This window comes from Tenebrio molitor, chromosome 3 (assembly GCF_963966145.1).
Source record: "Tenebrio molitor chromosome 3, icTenMoli1.1, whole genome shotgun sequence".
Lineage (NCBI taxonomy): Eukaryota > Metazoa > Arthropoda > Insecta > Coleoptera > Tenebrionidae > Tenebrio > Tenebrio molitor.
Window position 1 is genome coordinate 1,848,752 of NC_091048.1, and position 19,056 is coordinate 1,867,807.

A 19,056-nucleotide genomic window follows, 5' to 3' on the forward strand; every position below is an offset into this window, starting at 1 on the left:
ACGGATTTTATTTAAATTAAATCGTCAGTAGCTTATTAACATTTTTTACAATGAAATTAATTTTTCTTTATTTATGGGGTTGATTCTTCAGAGATAAAACTCTACAACTGGAAAACTACAAAAAGAATGTACATGCAAAATATACATGTGAAAATTATTACTTTGATATATTGTACTACGTAAAAAAAAATCTTAATAACGCTATAATGGTTAAACTAACAACATTCCATAAATTGCAACACTCACGAACCCCCAATTAATGTTTCACTCAACTCAAAAAAATGCAAGGACATAAAAATTATTTTATACATGTGACCTTCAATATCTGCATGTTTTTGAATAAATTAGTAATGTAAATTTTTGCCTCTTACACGAAAGAAAAGCGTGATAAATTGTGGGTGGAGACTTAAAACACTTTTTGTAAATGTTACAGGACTACTATTCATTAGACATTAATTATTATCAATAAGATGAAAAGAAGAGTTTTGTTTTATAGACAAAGTGATCAAAAAGAAAACAAAGCGGGCTTTGCAAATTATCGGTCGTAGCGGAATTCTACAGGGTGTTTCTGAAATAAGTGCGTTAATTTTAACTGGTAATAGAACTCATCAAAAGGAACAACTTTTCTCTCTGCCATTTTGGTGAAAAACGTTGCGTAATGACTTAAAAAACTAGGAAAGATTTTCCTAAAACCGTTCATATCTCCAAAACTAAGCTACCTAAAAACGTGAAACAACCAGATTCTTACGAAGTGGATTTTTTGCGAAACGGGTAGATTTATTTGAATTTCGATTTCGGCGTTGAAACACGTTTTCTGGATGAAAATGGATGTTTTTTCATATTAGCGCTGATCTCAATTAGCCATTGCAGTATTTAGTGGCGTAGGGCTATTTTAGTGAAAAATCTCTCCGATTTTTTTTTTTTAAATTAAACATCGTTTTTCGGCAAAATGGTAGATAGAAAAGTTGTTTCTTGTGACGAGTTCTATTACCAGTTAAAATTAACACACGTATTTCAGAAACACCCTGTATACAAATAAGCGTTCACTGCATGGGCGTAGACAATTTGTGGTCTCAAACCGTCGGTACTTTGTAATAAATCATACCTCACCAATTTTATACGTTGGAATTATAATTGTGCATATTAAGTATTAAAAAAAAAAAAAAAAAAAATGATGAAGAAATTATAAAATAAATAAGAGCAACATTTTACATTTGTAAGAATGGGTAATTTACTAGCTTTATTTCCAAACGCGACGCCACTGGTAAGCAGATTTTACGGTGAACTGTCAAACTGTCAAATGATAAGCTTCAATGACTTTCAGCTTTTATTATAACCTGAGTACATTCATTAACATCTTCACTAGGAAATTCCTTACTTACTCGTCCTTGTCATTCATTTTCACAACTCCCGGTATATTTGAAAATTTGAATTCAGCTGAAATCGTCTCTATTAAAAAAATACGCTCTAAAAATATTTCTGAAATTGTGGAACCCCTTTACATTAAAATGGAACGATTCATTAGCAATTATAAACATTTCTGTGTTGATCTACATATTATGAAATATTTTCTGCCACTTCTTCTCATTTTTTAACTCAAAAACATGTACCCTAAAACCTTGTTTTACCATATAAATGCTAACAGCCCTATAAAGCGAGTTCCAGCACAAAATCCCCTGCGTTTCCTTATGGAGATAAATTTTACAGTACAAGGTCGTTTGTATGTTAAGTTGCCGACCTATCGTGCTTAAATTAAAATGGTTTGAAATCTGTCTTAAGTGCTTGATATCGCTTTACAAAGGGTTTGAAATCGCGGTTTACAGGAATAGTGATTTATAAATTTTGAAACTTGCCAAAAACGAAATACGATGCAGCTTTCAGGCAGATTCCATAATGGTAATTAGTGGTAGAGGATGGAAGAGAGTATCGCGGCATTTTCTCTTTATAAAGTCCTCTCAGTGGCTTTTATTGGAGATGTACCTGCTTCACATTATCAAACAACTCATTAACTAATGGAATTTGTCATTTAATTGTATTTGCTAACGTCATATGAAGCCTGGGTAATTCTGAAGTCCTCGCAGATTTTCGGTCCATCAAATTTCTTGTACCAAGACCGCATTACAAATTTTTGATTTTTTTTGTTGAAATATACAGGGTGTTTCTGAAATGTGTGTGTTAATTTTAACAATAGAAAGAACTCGCCAATTTATGAAACATTTCTTTATAACATTTTTCAAAATTCGCAAAAGTATTCCAAGATTTTTTACCCCCCTATTTTTAACCAAACGAGTCGTTTTGTGTGATTAACTAGTCACAATTTTTTTGTAAATATGAGAATTTTAATTCTAATTATTTAATTTTTCCCATAACCATGTAACTTTTTGACAAGGCTCCCTTCCTGTCACAACAAAAAAATTTCGACTGTATACATTTTGATGGGTAATTTATTGCAAATTTTAAATCAATTTGTAATGCTTTTTCGTAAAAATGTTATAGAGAAAAGTTGCATAAATTGGCGAGCTCTTCCACAGGTTAAAATTTACACATGTATTTCAGATACACCCTGTATATACTTACTTCTCCAACCATCCCGAGAACATTTTCACATATTTAATTTTCAACGGATTTCAATCCCTTTCCTGCTAGAGCTTTTTAACAGTATTTTTACTTTTCATTCCATTTTTGATTTTTGTAAAGTGATCGTTAAAGGAATCGTATTTTGACAATACCCCAGTTGCTCGTAAAATATACACCAAGAACCAAAAAATCTGAGGAAGCTTTCAGTTAATGCATTCCGTCCCTAGAGCGCAATAACATGCAAAAGCGGCAAAAATAGCAAATTTGCATAAATCCCAGTTCTAGTCTAGTGTCAGAATAAACAGTTCCACTAAAAGTCTATCAACCATGAGGTAATTGTTATTCATGAGTTGATCTTGCGAACCGCACCTTTCCCACTTTTAATCCACACACTCATAATTTATTCTGCATCTTAGTTCCTGCAATTTATCCAATGACCCTCCAATTTAAGCGCTCCCTAAAATCCGCTCACGTCTTCCTCCTGCCGCCATTGTAAAAAGCGGCGCCCGCTTCTTCCAAGCTTTGCCTGATTTCCACCCTCTGCAAAATCCAAGATTATTCCGATTTTAATTTGCCCAGAAATTTATCTGCCGGATAACATCTCCCAGCATCGTGTTTGCTTTTAATAAAACAATTAATTACTGAATCATTTTTATTGTTGGAATCATTAAACAAAACGATAATCGGGGACAAGACGAGGGAAAACTTGAGATGTTGCAAAATTCCACTGAAAACAATCTACATTTTGATCGTATCTGCGGTTAATTCGCCAATTAAGCGAGACCAGGGCGTTATAGATTTAATCGCGCAACTTTTCCCAAGCTTAATCCGTTTTATTTTGAAAAAGGTTTTTGTCGTCGAAATCCGGGTCGAGCTTCGGACTGGAAAAACGGCTTGAAAAAGTCAGCGTAATCGTGGACTGTGGGTTCCTAAATTGATCCTTCAGGAAAGCCGATAAACCACCAATATTCTTATATACAGACTCGTAAAGTAAACGAAAAATGATACGTCTCAAGCACTGAATATTTTATGCTTCCATATTTATACGACCATGGAACTAATTTACCAACGGAATATCTTTCAACGCGATGTTGCCAGATATGCCACGATCCATTAGATACTGTTGGGTAACAAACATTTTACTAGAGCGCAACCTGGCAACTCTGCTCACTGTTATTACAGCTACATGGTTTTGTTTTTGCGTGTAACCAAATTATTCACATCAAGGATAATTGTGTGTAATTTGTATAAATTAAACTAAAACTCTCACTAATGGGTTCTTTCGATGAGTCTGATGTGAGGAAAAATTATTATTACATAATTCTAAATTTACACCTTGTCATGGAAGACTAGTTCTTGCCCAAAGTTTCTTTTGAAGATATTCTGTTTTCATTTAAAAAAAATAACGATGGCTGGGGATGGTGCGGTACGCTCCGACGGCGCGCAGCTGATGATGATGGTAGGGGCCCAGCGATCAGATTCTCGCTGGCGACCGTAGCGCTTCGAAAGGGTTAGTACGGGGCGCTTTGGTACTACATCCGTGATTTATGCACATAGTATATTATACCATTAAGAGTAGAAATTAGTCTTTTTGTGGCTAGTCCAGAGATTCAAGGCCGAAACGGAGTTGAGGCCGACAACTGGGCGAGGCACAAAAAGACTTTCTACTCTGAAAAAAAAATCGAACATAAACTACACAAAGGCCTGATTTTCGACCGCTTGAAGATAAAATTATTTTTTAGAGATTTATTGTAATCGGCAATGTTTGCATTTAGCGTCAGCAGTTTTTGTTATTACAAGAAAAAAACAGTTAAACAACAATTGTGCGAAACACCGGGATGAATAAACAATAAACACTTTCATTCCAGTTTACGTTACATTTATATACATTGATAAACAAACACGTTCTGAAACAGGTGGGAGGACATAAAGGACATCGTTATCCTGAGAGTATATTTTTATCTAAGCTTATCGAATTAAAACTTCACAAGAGCATGAAATTTAAAATGCGGATACAAAAAATAACCGGAAAATAAAGCTCAGAATCGGCTTCGGCGGATACCGCCCCCAGGAAAAATCCGTTTGATATTCAACGTCGTACACGATACCACTTTGAAGTTTTCATCAAGTCTGTCACAACAAACGCATTTATCTCGCGGTTTTTGTCTGAAAGCAGTTCCGACACAAAAACAGCTTTTTAAATTAAAAGGCTTAATTATAACAGCGAGCTTTTTCTACGTGCGCCGCGCTTTTTGTAAAAGGGCCTCCTTCTGATTTTTCAGGACCATTTTCTAATTAATCCCGGATGTTACGTGAGTCGCAAAAAATTCCATCACCAGGAGTCCTGTCACTTTTTCCCAGACGTGCCGATAGCATTAATTGGTTCGAGGTTTGAGGTACAAGGTCGAAGCAGCGGAAGTGATAAGACAATATTTTTTGGTTTTTTTGGCACTATTGAAATTACCCGGACGCCAACGTGATAAATTTATAAAAGACGTCTGAAAGCGAACACCGGAGACAAAAAGTCGGAGAAAAAGACTGCTGCCACATTAGCCAATCTGTCAGGAACACCGGCGGCGTTGGAATAACAGCCAACTTCGACCTAGGCGCATTTACGATTCTTTTTTGTTTGGGCGGTTGGCCGACCAAAAAAGGACAGGGTCGCCCGGAACAAATCCCAGTGTTTTCTTTAGAGAGATCGTGAACAGCAAAAGGGGAGTCGCGGATTGATTCGCACCTTAATGGGCTGAATAGGTTCACGATAATTTCAATGAAACGAGGCGTTTGTTTTTTTTTGTTTATCAAAATCTCCGTCGCTTACCTCGACTCCCTCGAACTTACTCGAATGAGCCTTTCACTTCGGAGCGTGAGACCTGACGCGTGCCGCGTGACGGTGAAACTAATTCACTGCCCGGGAATAATGTCGCGGTGCCCCTAAAGAAGTTTTCGCTTCAAAAACAAAGTTCTTTTAACGGTGAGGCCTCTCGTAGAACCTTAATTGAATAAAAATAAAGAACACAACATAACGTAGAATCAATAGGTTCTTTTCCCACAAATATTTGTTTGGTATTTTTTGCAAGATTACAACCCAAAAAAAGGAGAACAACTAAAAACATCTATAGACACGTCACGCGGGTGCTTGATGTGAATACTTTCGGTGACGAACAAAATCCGCGACCATTATTATCAAATATTTACTCCATGGAAGATCGCAGTTCTAACCCAATTATGTCACCCGCTCTGGATCGATAAATTATCCGAAAGCCCCATCGCCAGCAACTTGCATTCCCACCGCCATGTTATTTCGTTTAATGCATCGGAGACACACGCGATTCCTTTTTGCGAGACAGAAATTTCAGAAGGTCTCGGATGTTTCAAATTCTCGGCGTGCTTCCATTAAAATCGAAGAACGTCAAGCGGGAATAAGATCAGTGGGGGAGAAGCGGCACGAAAACTCACCTGTCACAAGATAAAACTCCATTAACACGAAATTTATATCGGGGAATAATTATCGAGGGCAAACGTGAAATAATTCAACGTGAAAAATGGAGGCCGACTGACAGTTGGAAAATTTCACGGCCGAGAATAGTTGGGATTTTCGAAGCCACCATTAGGCATTCCATTTGGAACTTTGTTTAACTTGGGATTGTGGCAGATGTTTGCTTCACATCGATTCATTTTCTACTATGAAAATATAATCCGGTAATGTTTTGTGCTAATTCGGTTTATCGTACATTTGGTAAACACATTTTGCACAGTGGGACAGCACTGGCCAATAACGTGGCTCACACAGGGTAGCTACCAAAGTTTAATCTAATCGATACAACAAACAAGAAACTAGAGTGCTCTGCAATGCTACTCAAGCGGAGGTGTTGGATTCTCTCATGGGCTGTGACCTTGGAAATATTTGCGCGAACGAGACAAAAATCTATGAATGAATACCGAAAACGTCGAATGAGGATGTTTTCCGGTCGGTTTGTAGCGCTTACTTGAGACCGACTTCGTCGTTTGCGCAGATATGACTCATAGCCCATGAGAAAATCCAAGACCTCATATTTCTACATCCTCTTCCACAATATAACTATTCTTAATTAAGATAACCTTTTAAACACCTCATTATTATTAATTCTCTACACTCGAAGATCACCCAAGACAAAGACTTCCAATCTTCGAATTTACCAAGATCTAACATCTACGCTTTCTGCTTCTTCTTGGTCTCAAATTTTTTACCATAACCTCAAACAACTCTCTATACAGAAATTTTTCTAAATATTTAGAGTAAATAAAGTCAATATGGTTGAAGTCGTACTTCTTGTGATTGGTACCAACTGGTACTTTTTTCATTTGTTTGGTTGCACTTCCTATCTCACTATAGATTTTGGCGACACTCTATAAATACTCTAAGGTGAAAACAATTCACGTCGGTACTCTCTACCCACCCTTTCTGTAATTATAGAATCCCTTCTGCCATAATACAAAAATGTTGGAACTTCAATCTTTGATAAGTTGTAAACTGGTGGTACCTCTTGTTGGTACTTTATCATGTTGAGCGTCCTGCCAAAATCGAATTTTTGAAACTTGCCCGATCGGTACCATTGTCGTAACTGTGTATTTGTCGCCACAGAGGTGGTACTAGGCCAATAGCTATAAAATGTAAGCAGGTCTTCCTTAAAACATTGTGAAAGTTTAATTTTGTCAAGACACGCGAGTCTGTCAAACCGGTAAGAATTGGGTGGTTCTTCCGAAGATTTTGTCTATGGCTTCTCTACAAGTGTATGGAAAGAAACTACAATACTTTTGTAAGGTTTGGGTGAAGAGTTCTGAATCGTGAGAGACTGAGTCAGTGTCTTTTACCATTCTCTGCAAAGAAAAGTGGTGATTGCGTCAATGGTACTCCTCCAAACCTACTAAAAGCAAGACGAGGTGGTTTAAAGAGTCACTTGGTGAGTCTCTTGGGTCTAGGTACGCAATAGGACTCAACGCTATGATGCCCTTCAGAAAATGTTTCATTTCGTCGAAATCCGACGCAACCATGAACACCAAAGTAGTACCGGTTGAGTGTCCCACATATATGACATCATTTCGTCCCGTAATCAGCCCCACTTTTATCAAACTAGGTAACAAATCGTTGGCTGCTAGGGTGTCAAAACTGGAACTAATCGTACTTAAGAGGTACCAACATCAAAAACGGTACCAACGTGTAATTCCATTGATTTGTCGCGTTCAGACGATTCACTGCTCGGTCGGTATATCTGGTACTTCGTAAGTTTCCCAACCAGACGTCATAACCCAGATCCACCAGACGAAACGCTGCAAATCTACAAATGTGGAAAGTTTTTTTGCGGAAAATGGTACATACCGAGTGATCTGCTTCCAATGTCTACCCAAACTGACGAATCGGTACTTTCTCCATGCTGAAGAAAAACTGGTTGGTACTTGTTTTCTCGACGTATTTTATTTGAAAATACTCTGAATAATGTCAAAATGAAACCGTCAGGTGTTGTGACTCGGTACGACCTCACATCGTACCCGTTTTGTTTTATCATTTGGGGCTGAAAAGCGTAAATACAGTTCTGGTTTTGTACAAATTTCGAAATCGATTACCGTTGACGACATCACGTTAGGATTGTTGTAACAATTTTTGCTGAAATATTTGAATCGGTAGTCCATCATGTTCTTGCAGGCGTTGTTGTCGAAACGTGGTGCAGTTATGTCAGAGTGTGCCACAGCTAGAAGAATATGTAGAAAAATAATCAATAACATGATGAACAATTTTTGCAAGAATTGAACTACTGACACTGTAAAACTTTTTCCGTTTCTGCCTAGTTGTGGGTTTTTATCAGTACCTACAATGTACTGTTATCGACGTTTGTTGTGTTGTACAATATGCACTCATTATTTTTGCTTAAATAAATTATATTTTTGATGTTATTTATTACAGTGAACAAGTAAGAGAAAAACAAACAGCGAATAGTGGATTTTTGCCATTTCTTTTAGTTTGAATATCAATATACAGGTGTTCCAAAAAAAAAGAACCAGTCCACAGTTCGCTTATTTATCGGAGGATTTTAATTATCTATACACCAAATGTATAGAAATTGTACACTTTATGACTGAGAGGGTATCCAGTTCATTAGTTTGTAACTAAGAAATCGCAAAGATACCTTGTCCATATCTTTCCAAATTTCCCTTTTTGCTAAATTTTGTGCAAACGAAATAACACATGGTGAGAGTGCATTATTTTACTTTATTGGTAATATTTATTACATCGTGGTTAAATTTTCTACAGCTAAAAACATATCCTTGTACAATAATTCTTTTACAAATTTTGAAAACAAAAAGTCGATATGGTTGAATTGATATTTCTCGTCTGTGACATTTTTCGGTATCAAAACCATACTTTTCTCTGAGCTTCCAAGTCCCTTGAATATTTTAGTTACGCTCTGAAATATCATTAATAGCTATTGTCAATACAAGTGAGCAAAGTAGTGCATTTAATCACCAGTAGGGAAGTTGGGCGTCTGAGCCGAAGGCGAGGACCCCAACCGTACGACTGATTAAATGCACATTTGCTCATGCGTGTTGAATCTGATTTTTTCCATGATCATAAAAAAGAGTCGCGGAATTGCAATTTCGAGCAGCATTTTTTTGTAACTTTTTGAATGTTGAGTTAATTGCAGTAAGTGAAAAGAGTAAAAAATGAGGTTATATTAACGTAAACTGGACATATCTGTCATTATCTAGCTCCGTCATTATTTTTCATAACTGTTAAAATCACAAAATTAGCCCAACAGGGAACTCACGAAAACAGTTTTTAACAACAAAACGTGGATCAACAAAAGAGGTTATGCGTGTTTGTGATTGGTTTAGTAATTTTAGTTTAGTCAGTGATACCAACACACAATGCATTTAGCAGAAGTTTACCCCAAGCAATCTAACGTTTCTTCGTATTTTAAAAACAGATTAAAAAAACTTTCAGTACAACATATTCGGCGCCTTCTATCCACAAACTCTCAAAATATTCACTTTGATCACTAGTGAGAAAATATTATTTCCTCCCTAGTGATTCAATTGCCATTTTTGAAAAAACACTAAATTCCAATGATCATCGAAAAATTCATATTTAACAAAATATACTTGAAATGACCTCGTTAAATACCTTTGCGCTGAGAAACGAATCACTCTTTCCGTAAAAAAAGAAAGTCGGAAGCGTAAACCTATTCAAATCGTATTGAGGTGGTCTCTCTTGTCCATATTTCTCCATGTTCGCATCCGTCCCATAATCGAACTTTTGAAAGTTTCCTGAAAGCCCATACTGGCTAATTTGTATAAGCTCATTCACCGCAATGCCCAAAGGAAAATTGCTGAAAATTGTCAACAAATCGTCCTGAAAAGAGGCGTTGATTTTAAATTCCTAAATATGAGGTACGGATTTACCGCCAAAAACTGATTGGTCTTTCCAGTGGCAAGATTTATACCCCATCTGCACAGATAAGGGAAAACTGTGCAAAAGTGTTGAAAAAAGTGGGCAGTAGACTCGATGTTACCAAATAGTGATGATATTTTGAATTGTTTCAGTAATTTCTGAAATTGTGTGGGTAGAGTTTTTAAAATTGAAAAAGGGTTAAGTTTATTTACACCAATTATCGAAAGAGGACGCATCGAAGCTTGCAAGTACCAGACCAGATCTAAATATGCAACAGGACAAAGAAATATCGTTCCTTGAATTAGTTGGTTAGCTTCTTTTGGAAATTCTGAAGCAAACATGAACATCAGAAGGGTCCCTCTAGAGTGACCTACGTAAATAATGGATCCTGCTTTGTCTGTAACGTTTGCAACTTTTTGCAAAGATGCTCTCATATCGTGTTCAGATAGATCGTTCCAACTGAAACTCATTCGTTGATTAGAAGTATCACCTGGTGGACGCAATTTACTCATAATTCCAGTAATCAAAATCGGAAGAACTGTAATGTTGGTGCTTGAGGGAGTATCTTGTCCCTCTGTTGTTGCCTAACCAGATGTCGTATCCTTGATCGGCTAACTGGAAAGCTGCAAAAATATATGGAAATTTTTATTGAAATGCTGACACAACAAAATTTTATCCTCACAATCTTGTTCGTCAAATTTCTAGACAAGGTCTTTCGTTGAAAGCAAAAATTAACCGTTAGAAAGAACTCTGAAGCAATTCAAGTCGATTAATTCCCGCATACATCAAACGTGCATGTTCAGCCAATCAGAGCGCTTGCTTTCAACCAATCAAAAATGTTTATCGCAATAAAAACGTCCTACTACTCTCTTATCTGTCAAAAGTGATGAAAATCGCATGGTACTGCTGTCAGATTCTCAAATTGTTTTTAAAACTGTATTATAAATATACAATATAATTACACAATGTTAAAGTTTGGATTCTGGAATTAATTTTACCAAAAATAACACGACCTAATTTTTAATATCTGATAAATTTCCCAATTTTCACTTAAACATTTTTGCTTTAGGAAATTTTTACTCGTTAATATTCGGGCCTTTTTATTCAAAAGTGAAACCCTCGAGCTAAAGCTCTCGGGCCTAACCAGAATAAAAATGCCAAAATTCAACTCGTAAAATTATCAAAGCAAAATATTTTCGTAAAATTGAAAAATTTATCTGATTAAAAAAATGAGGTCTTGTTATTTTACCTTCCTGAAGTACTACTGGTAAATTTTTGCCTACTGATTTGAACTATGTATAATTGTTGTTACCTAGCGATCTGTTTCCAACATCGACCCAATTAGAAGAGTCCGTTGCAATACCATGCAGCATAAAAACCGGTTGCTTTCCCTTTCTGTTATCACTGTCGGCCGGTGGTATTCTGAAGAGTGTTAAAATGTATCCATCAGAAGTTGTAACTTCATAACTCTCAACTTTGTAACCGTTGTTTCGAATCATTTCTGGCTGTAACATTATACTGACATGGTATTGACAATTTTTCATATTTGAATATTTACCGTGGTACTCATCACGTTTTGATTGATATAACAATTACTACTCCACCGCTTGAAAGGATAGCTGTACAGCTTGGTGCAAGCAATTTTAGATGGAACATGCTTTTTACTCTCACTTGAAACTGAAAGAACAGATATTAGAAGAATGGGTAGCAACATAATGCGGATTTTTAATAATCAGCCGAAATGCAGCAGTTGATGACTGTGCATTAATAATTTACCGCTCGACTTTATATGGACATAATTATCGTATCATTAAGTGCATCATATTTTCTATAACGCTTTCTTATTAAATACCTGAAGATAACAACACTTTTTATCATCAATAAGGTGGCGTAGCTTTTAAGTTATCAATAATAATGAGGAAAAAATATTTGCGTTCGACATAGTTGCATATTGGATGAAATTAGATAAAATGGAAATTATTCAAGAGGATGAAGTTTTCAAAACGAGCCGTAGGCGAGTGGTGGAACCATCCCAGTGAATAATAGCCATTATACGCGAGTTGAAGACTATACTTTCTCCACGACTATACCAAGAAAAAACAATCTTTGAAAATTATGCCTTGTTAAGCGGTTGCAGAATGAAAATACGGGGGTTGTGATTGGACGTCAGTATATTCTAACACGGGGTGTGGAATTGATATTATTCTTTCATTGAATATCCAACAAGAATGCATTCTTTCGTTAACAGTCGTGGAGAAAAAAAAATCGTTTGAGAATTTTTTGAAATTTTTATTTAGACTTGTTTACGTAGTGCTTGATTAGCTTCTGCGAATATAGGTATAAGCGGAACGAAGCAAAGCTTTCATGTACTCAGACATTATCAAAATAACCAACGAAACTGTCTGTTCTGTCACAAGGGAAAGCATCAAAGCAGTTCCTCTGCAGCGACCGATGTGAATAACGAATTTTTACCAATCATGTTGGCAGAATTTTTTAGATAATTGTATTGCCAGAGTGACATAAATAATCCAAAGTGGATACGTGAAGAGTTTCATGTACAGACCAGATACGCAGTAGGACATTTATTGTTAGCGTCAGCAGTTGGTTAAATTTCTTGATGAATATTATTTTTATCTATAAATTTTGTGTAAACGAAATATCACGTAGAAAGAGAGCATTATTCTACTTTATTGGTAATAATTATTACATCGTGGTTAACTTTTCTACAGCTAAAAACATATCCTTGTAGAATAATTCCTTTACAAATTTTGAGAACAAGAAATCGATATGGTTGAATTGATATTTCTCCTCTGTGACATTTTTAGGCACCAAGACCATACTTTTTTCTGAGCTCCCAAGTTCCTTCAATATTTTAGTGACGCTCTGAAATATCATCAAAATCATATTTAACTAGATACTTGAAACGATTTCGTTAAATACCTTTGCGCTGAGAAAAGAATCACGCTTTCCGTAAAAAAAGAAAGTCGGAAGCGTAAACCTATTCAAATCGTATTGAGGTGGTCTCTCTTGTCCATATTTCTCCACGTTTGCATCCGTCCCATAGTCGAACTTTTGAAAGTTTCCTGAAAGCGCATACTGGATAATTTGTATAAGCTCATTCACCGCAATGCCCAAAGGAAAATTGCTATAATAAGTCAACAAATCATCCTGAAAAAGAGGCGTAGATTTTATACTCCTAAATATGAAGTACGGATTTACCGCCAAAAATTGATTGGTCTTTCCAGTCGCAAGATTTATACCCCATCTGCACAGATAAGGGAAAACTGTGCAAAAGTGTTGCAGAAACCGGGCAGTAAACTCGATGTTACCAAATACCGATGATACTTTAAATTGTTTCAGTAATTTCTGAAATTGTGGATGTAGAGTTTTTTAAAATTAAAAAAGCATTAAGTTTACAGCAATTAGCAAAAGAGGACGCATCGAAGCTTGCATGTACCAGACCAGATCTAGATATGCAACAGGACAAAGAAATATCGTTCCTTTAATCAGTTGGTTAGCTTCTTTTGGAAATTCTGAAGCAAACATGAACATTAGAGCGGTCCCTCTAGAGTGGCCGACGTAAATAATGGCTCCTGCTTTGTCTGTAACGTTTGCAACTTTTTGCAAAGATGCTCTCATATCGTGTTCAGATAGATCGTTCCAACTGAAACTCATTCGTTGATTAGAAGTCCCACTTAATGGACGCAATTTACTTGTAATTCCAGTAATCAAAATCGGAAGAACTATAATGTTGGTGCTTGAGGGAGTATCTGGTTCCTCTGTTGTTTCCCAACCAAATGTCGTATCCTTGATCGGCTAACTGGAAAGCTGCGAAAATATATGGAAATTTTTCCCAACTTAAATTTTATTGAAATGCAACTGACACAACAAAATTTTATCCTCACAATCGACAAATTTCTAGACAAGGTCTTTCGTTGACAGCAAAAATTAACCGTTAATAAGAACTCTGAAGCAATTAAAGTCGATTAATTCCCACGTACATCAAACGTACGTGTTCAGCCAATCAGAGCGCTTGCTTTCAACCAATCAAAAATGTTTATAGCGGTAAAAACGTCCTGCTACTCTGTCATCTGTCAAAAGTGATTAAAATCGCATGCTTCTCCTGTCAGATTCTCAAATTGTTTTTAAAACTGTATTATAAATAAATAATTACCTAATGTTAAAGTTTGTATTCTGGAATTAATCTTACCAAAAATAACACGACCTAATTTTTAATATCTGATTATTTCCTTCATGTGTCCAGCAACCAATTGCGTAACAAATATTGACCAATCAAAACGAGAAAACAAAAAATAACCCGATAAAATTTCTCTAAAATGCACACTGCAATAATCGGATAAAAAATGTCGGTACCTGATTTTTTTTTTATTATTTTTGAATAAAAAGGATTGGAAATAATGCGTTTGTTTTCATTCTATTCAGGAAATAATCAGTAGTATACCCCTCGTTCAAAATTTTAATATCGGCAATTTTTTTACTAATGAACTCAAACATCTATAAATTATTCGGTCAGAAGACCAATTATTATCAAATAAAAGCCCTAGACTTCGTCTCGTGCTCTTATTTGATAATGATTGGTCTTCTGACCTCATTTATGGATGTTTTCGTTCATTAGCAAAAAATTTTCCGGGGTTACTATAATAAATAAATAAATATTTTCATAGTAACCATAGAAAGGGCAAGCAAATTTACATTAGCGAAAAAACATTGTCCTACTTTATTTTGGCCGCGACTGTAATATGTGATAAATTTCCCAATTTTCACTTAAACATTTTTGCTTTAGACAATTTTTACTCGTTGACATTTGGGCATTTTTATTCAAAGGTTAAACCCTCGAGCTAAAGCTCTCGGGCCCAACCAGAATCAAAATGCCAAAATTCAACTCGTAAAATTATCAAAGCAAAAAGTTTTCGTAAAATTGAAAAATTTGTCTGATAAAAAAAATTAGGTCTTGATATTTTTCCTTCCTGAAGTACTACTGGTCAATTTTTGCCTAGTGATTTGAACTATGTATGATTTTTCTTACCTAGTGATCTGTTTTCAACATCGACCCAAACAGAAGAGTCCGTTGCAATACCATGCAGCATAAAAACCGGTTGCTTTCCCTTTCTGTTATCACTGTCTGCTGGTGGTATTCTGAAGAGCGTTAAAATATATCCATCAGAAGTTGTAACTTCATAACTCTCGACTTTGTAACCGTTGTTTCGAATCATTTCTGGCTGTAACATTATACTGACACGGTATTGACAATTTTTCATATTTGAATATTTACCGTGGTACTCATCACGTTTTGATTGATATAACAATTACCACTCCATCGCTTGAAAGGATAACTGTACAGCTTGGTGCAAGCAATTTTAGATGGAACATGCTTTTTACTCTCACTTGAAACTGAAAGAACACTTATTAGTAGAATGAGTAGCAACATTATGCGGATTTTTAATGATGAACCGAAATGCAGCAGTTGATAACTATGCATTAACAATTTACCGCTCGACTTTATATGGACATAATTATCATATTGTTAAGTGCATCATATCTTTTATAACGTTTTACTATCAAATACCTGAATATAACGCAACACTTAAATTTTATAGGTTTCAAAAAATGAAGTATTTCAAAAAAACATTTATATACCGGGTGACTGACGAAAAACATTTGATAGCGACCTTCCTTATTTTTAAAACAGTTCTAAAAACACTTCAACATTATCTGATTCAATTTTTTTGACATCTATTTTTGGACAGAGGATAGTCTTTTTTTGTCAAATTACACTGTATCTTTTTATATTCGTTCTTATAAAAAAATTTCTTTTGGATATTCTGAATAATTAAAAGAAAAAACAAAATTCTACAACATTCTGCATGGAACTTGATAATCTCATTATTTGGGTTTCTTGCTCAAAATCACTTGCATTATTTTCTTAAAAAATCTACTTTGGGAACAAAAGAAAAATTGTTTCTAGTTCCTTTATTTATTTATCGAATGTAATGATCAGAAAATTATAATATAAGCTTGAAGTCAACTTTTCTGAAACGATTTTTTCAATATTTTCTGAAAACAAAAATATAGGTGATGGAAATGATATTTGTCTTCGATGATACTAAGAGGGCTGACAAATTTTTCCCACATTTTCAAGTTCCTTATAATTTTTACTCAAAACATGAAAATTAATGAAAATGAAATTTCTCTTTTCACAGAAATGTAATTTCTGAAATCAGGCGATTCAAAATCAAAGAAATTCAACGTGGAAACGCTGCAAGCATTCGGGGCACTTTTCAAGATTCCCCATTATTCTCGGAAATTTTTGTATTGTAAAACTAAAATGTTATTTAGGTACTTTGTTATTACATATTTATTTATCTTATTTCTAAAATTGTTGACAAGAGTCCTACAGATGATGACCATACATTAACAATTTACCACTGGCCTTTATACGGACATAATTGTCATATTATTTAGTGCATCATATTTTTTATAGGTAACGGTTTACTATCAAAACTTTCAAGATAACAAAACAATTTTTACTATGTGAAATGACCTTAGTATATTTATTTTTTTAAATTTACTAGAATAATGTGGATAACAAAAACAAACTTTATTGCATTTATTGCGCCTAATAATATTACAAAAAAATGGCATAAACAAACACTAATACAAGGTGATTCACGAGTAATAATGAGCCCGACGGAATTGAAAATGCAACCCACAATACATTTGAAATGCAAAGTTGGATATGGACGCTGTGAACATCCAGCTTTACCTTCCCAATGTATTGTGGGTTGCATTTTTAATTCCGTCGGGCTCAATATCACTCGTGAAATACCCTGTATAATACAAATTACCACAAGGAATTACTTTAGCCAACTTTATTTCGTGGGTTAATAACTACCAATTAAGGTAGCCATACACATGTATTGCAGATTAGTAATAATCATATTAATCTAGAGCCCACTTTTCTAAAGCCACAAACAAATCTTTGTAAAACAACGTCTTCAAAAACTCTGAGAACAAGAAATCGAGATGATCGAATTGTAATTTGTCATCGGTGATTTTAATGGGCACGCTGAACATACTCTTCTCTGTACTTCCTAGTTCTCTCAACATTTTACCTACGCTCTGAGACAAGATTTATATAAAATCAGTGCTAAGAAAAGTGTCAAATACCTTTTCACCGATAAAACTATCACGCTTTCCATAAATCAAAGATATTGAAATATTGGCTTTACTCAAATCGTATAGAGGTGGTTTTTCTTGTCCGTACATCTCCAAGTTTCCATTTTTGCCAAAGTCGAACTTCTCAAGGCTGTCCGAGAGACTAAACTGACACACTTGCAGGATTTCATTCAAAGCAATGCTAATCGGAAAGTTGCTAAATAAAGTTAACAAATCTTGCTAAAATAGATTGGTAATTTTTTCCCAAAGGTTATATTATAAAGAAAATTACCGGCAAAAACTGAGTGGTCTCCCCACATACAAAGTTTATGGAGAATCTGCACACGTGAGGTAAGAATGTGCACAAAATCTGCAGCACTCGAGTGGTTAGTTCAATATTACTAAATAGCGCCGGTACGTGAAGTAGTTTTAGAAATTTCTGGAAATATCTGTATGATTTGTTTTAATTTAAGATTTGGTAAATTACTGTAAGTGTGCAAATGGGCCGCACCAGAGGTTTCATGTACCACACATAATCAAAGTACCCAACAGGACAGAGAGCTATGACACCTCTGAGCAATTCGTGGGCTTCATTTGGAAATTCCGAAGCAAACAACAGCATCAGAGCGCTTCCCTTGGAGTGGCCGATGTGTATAATAGACCTTGTCATTCCAGTCTCGTCTGCAACTTTTCGCAAAGATGTCTTCAAATCGTAGGCAGCAAGGTCATCCCAGCTGAAAATTATTCGTTCGTTAAGAGTACCACCAAGTGAATCGCGCTTACGTGTAGTTCCAGTACTCTGAATCCGAAAATTGCAAAGTGACGTGCTTGTTTGAGTATCTGGTACCTCTGCTGTTGCCCAACCAGACGTCGTACCCCATATCGACCAAATTGAATGCTGAGAAAATGGGTTATAAGGTTTTTGAAGTGAATTAGTTTGGTGCGACACGCTAAAATGATCACGCGACACGCTAAAATCGTCGTCAAGCTCGGACCTTGAAGTGACAACTTCTTTAGGGGCACCACACGGGCAGTTAGTTTCATGCGATACGCTAAAATTGTCACGCGACACGCTAAAATCGTCACGCGACACGCTAAAATCGTCACGCGACACGCTAAAATCGTCACGCTGAAATCGTCGTCAGGGTCGGGCTGGAGAACACCGAAAGCGACACTTTGCTTGATTTGCAAAATCACCTTTATGACTATGGCGTCATATGACCCGTTAATTATTTATGTCTTGTTTCTGATTCTTCAACAAAAGTTTTCACTTCTGTTTCTTACCTAATGATCTATCTCCAACATCGACCCAAACAGAAGAGTCCGTTGCTATACCATGCAGCATAAAAACTGGTTGCTTCTTCTTTCTGTTGTCATCCTTCCCAGGTGGTATTCTGTAAAGCGTCAAAATGTATCCATCAGGAGTTGTAACTTCGTGCGTCTCAAATTCGTAACCGTTATTGCAAATCATCTCAGGCTACAAAATTTTGTTACATTTTCTGAATTGTGTTAAAATAACAAAGATCTACAGTTAAACTCATCACATTTGGGTTGGTGTAACAATCACTGCTAAACCATTTGAAAGGATATTTGTGGAGCTTAGTACAAGCAATCTTAGATGGAACACTTTCACTGGAAGCTGTAAGAACACAGATTAGCAAAGTTGGTAGCCACATTGCACAGATTCTAATAGTGCATTAAAGTGCAGCAGTCGATACGATAAAAATGTGTCTGCTTTGTTGTCACATAAATAGCTGTTGGCTTTTATGCGAGTATAATTACCATATTTAGCAAAAAATTGTGTAATAAGTTACAATCAAAACCTTGAAGATAACAATTTTATCAGAAGCAAACGGCGTACAGTCTACTTTTTAGAA

General features: G+C 35.7%; 3 protein-coding genes across 4 annotated transcripts in view; 1 reads left to right on the plus strand and 2 right to left on the minus strand.

Moving 5' to 3' along the window:
• The window catches only part of LOC138125273 (metabotropic glutamate receptor 2-like), a 180,773-nt gene that overhangs the window by 132,315 nt on the left and 29,402 nt on the right, over positions 1-19,056 (plus strand). The window lies entirely within an intron of this gene.
• On the minus strand, positions 6,719-18,911 carry LOC138125602 (uncharacterized). Its single transcript, XM_069041034.1, has 21 exons — positions 18,709-18,911; positions 18,464-18,656; positions 18,175-18,384; positions 17,963-18,077; positions 17,667-17,913; positions 17,192-17,347; positions 11,562-11,732; positions 11,316-11,508; positions 10,512-10,626; positions 10,216-10,462; positions 10,015-10,161; positions 9,737-9,964; positions 8,845-9,020; positions 8,742-8,773; positions 8,182-8,423; positions 7,937-8,129; positions 7,776-7,887; positions 7,486-7,726; positions 7,297-7,437; positions 7,017-7,244; positions 6,719-6,966 (listed from the first exon to the last, which is right to left on the minus strand). The coding sequence occupies exons 1-21, from the start codon at positions 18,853-18,855 to the stop codon at positions 6,763-6,765; spliced, it is 3,738 nt and encodes a 1,245-aa protein (XP_068897135.1). The 5' UTR covers positions 18,856-18,911; the 3' UTR covers positions 6,719-6,762.
• LOC138125274 (lipase 3-like) lies at positions 12,671-15,514 on the minus strand. Its single transcript, XM_069040519.1, has 7 exons — positions 15,297-15,514; positions 15,051-15,243; positions 13,717-13,831; positions 13,421-13,667; positions 13,223-13,369; positions 12,944-13,171; positions 12,671-12,886 (listed from the first exon to the last, which is right to left on the minus strand). Exons 1-7 carry the CDS (start codon positions 15,501-15,503, stop codon positions 12,707-12,709), a joined length of 1,317 nt encoding a protein of 438 aa, XP_068896620.1. The 5' UTR covers positions 15,504-15,514; the 3' UTR covers positions 12,671-12,706.

Excerpts from the sequence above, each read along its gene's own strand:
- LOC138125602 (XM_069041034.1), bottom strand. The coding sequence starts at position 18,855 with ATGTGGCTACCAACTTTGCTAATCTGTGTTCTTACAGCTTCCAGTGAA. Across the intron at positions 18,078-18,174 it reads AAAGAAGTTGTCACTTCAAG|CATTCAATTTGGTCGATATG; the intron begins GTCCGAGCTTGA and ends CCATTTTCTCAG. Across the intron at positions 9,021-9,736 it reads ATTCGTTTCTCAGCGCAAAG|AGCGTAACTAAAATATTCAA; the intron begins GTATTTAACGAG and ends ATGATATTTCAG.
- LOC138125274 (XM_069040519.1), bottom strand. The coding sequence starts at position 15,503 with ATGCATAGTTATCAACTGCTGCATTTCGGTTCATCATTAAAAATCCGC. Across the intron at positions 13,668-13,716 it reads TTTGATTACTGGAATTACAA|TTGGAACGATCTATCTGAAC; the intron begins GTAAATTGCGTC and ends AATGAGTTTCAG. Across the intron at positions 12,887-12,943 it reads ATTCTTTTCTCAGCGCAAAG|AGCGTCACTAAAATATTGAA; the intron begins GTATTTAACGAA and ends ATGATATTTCAG.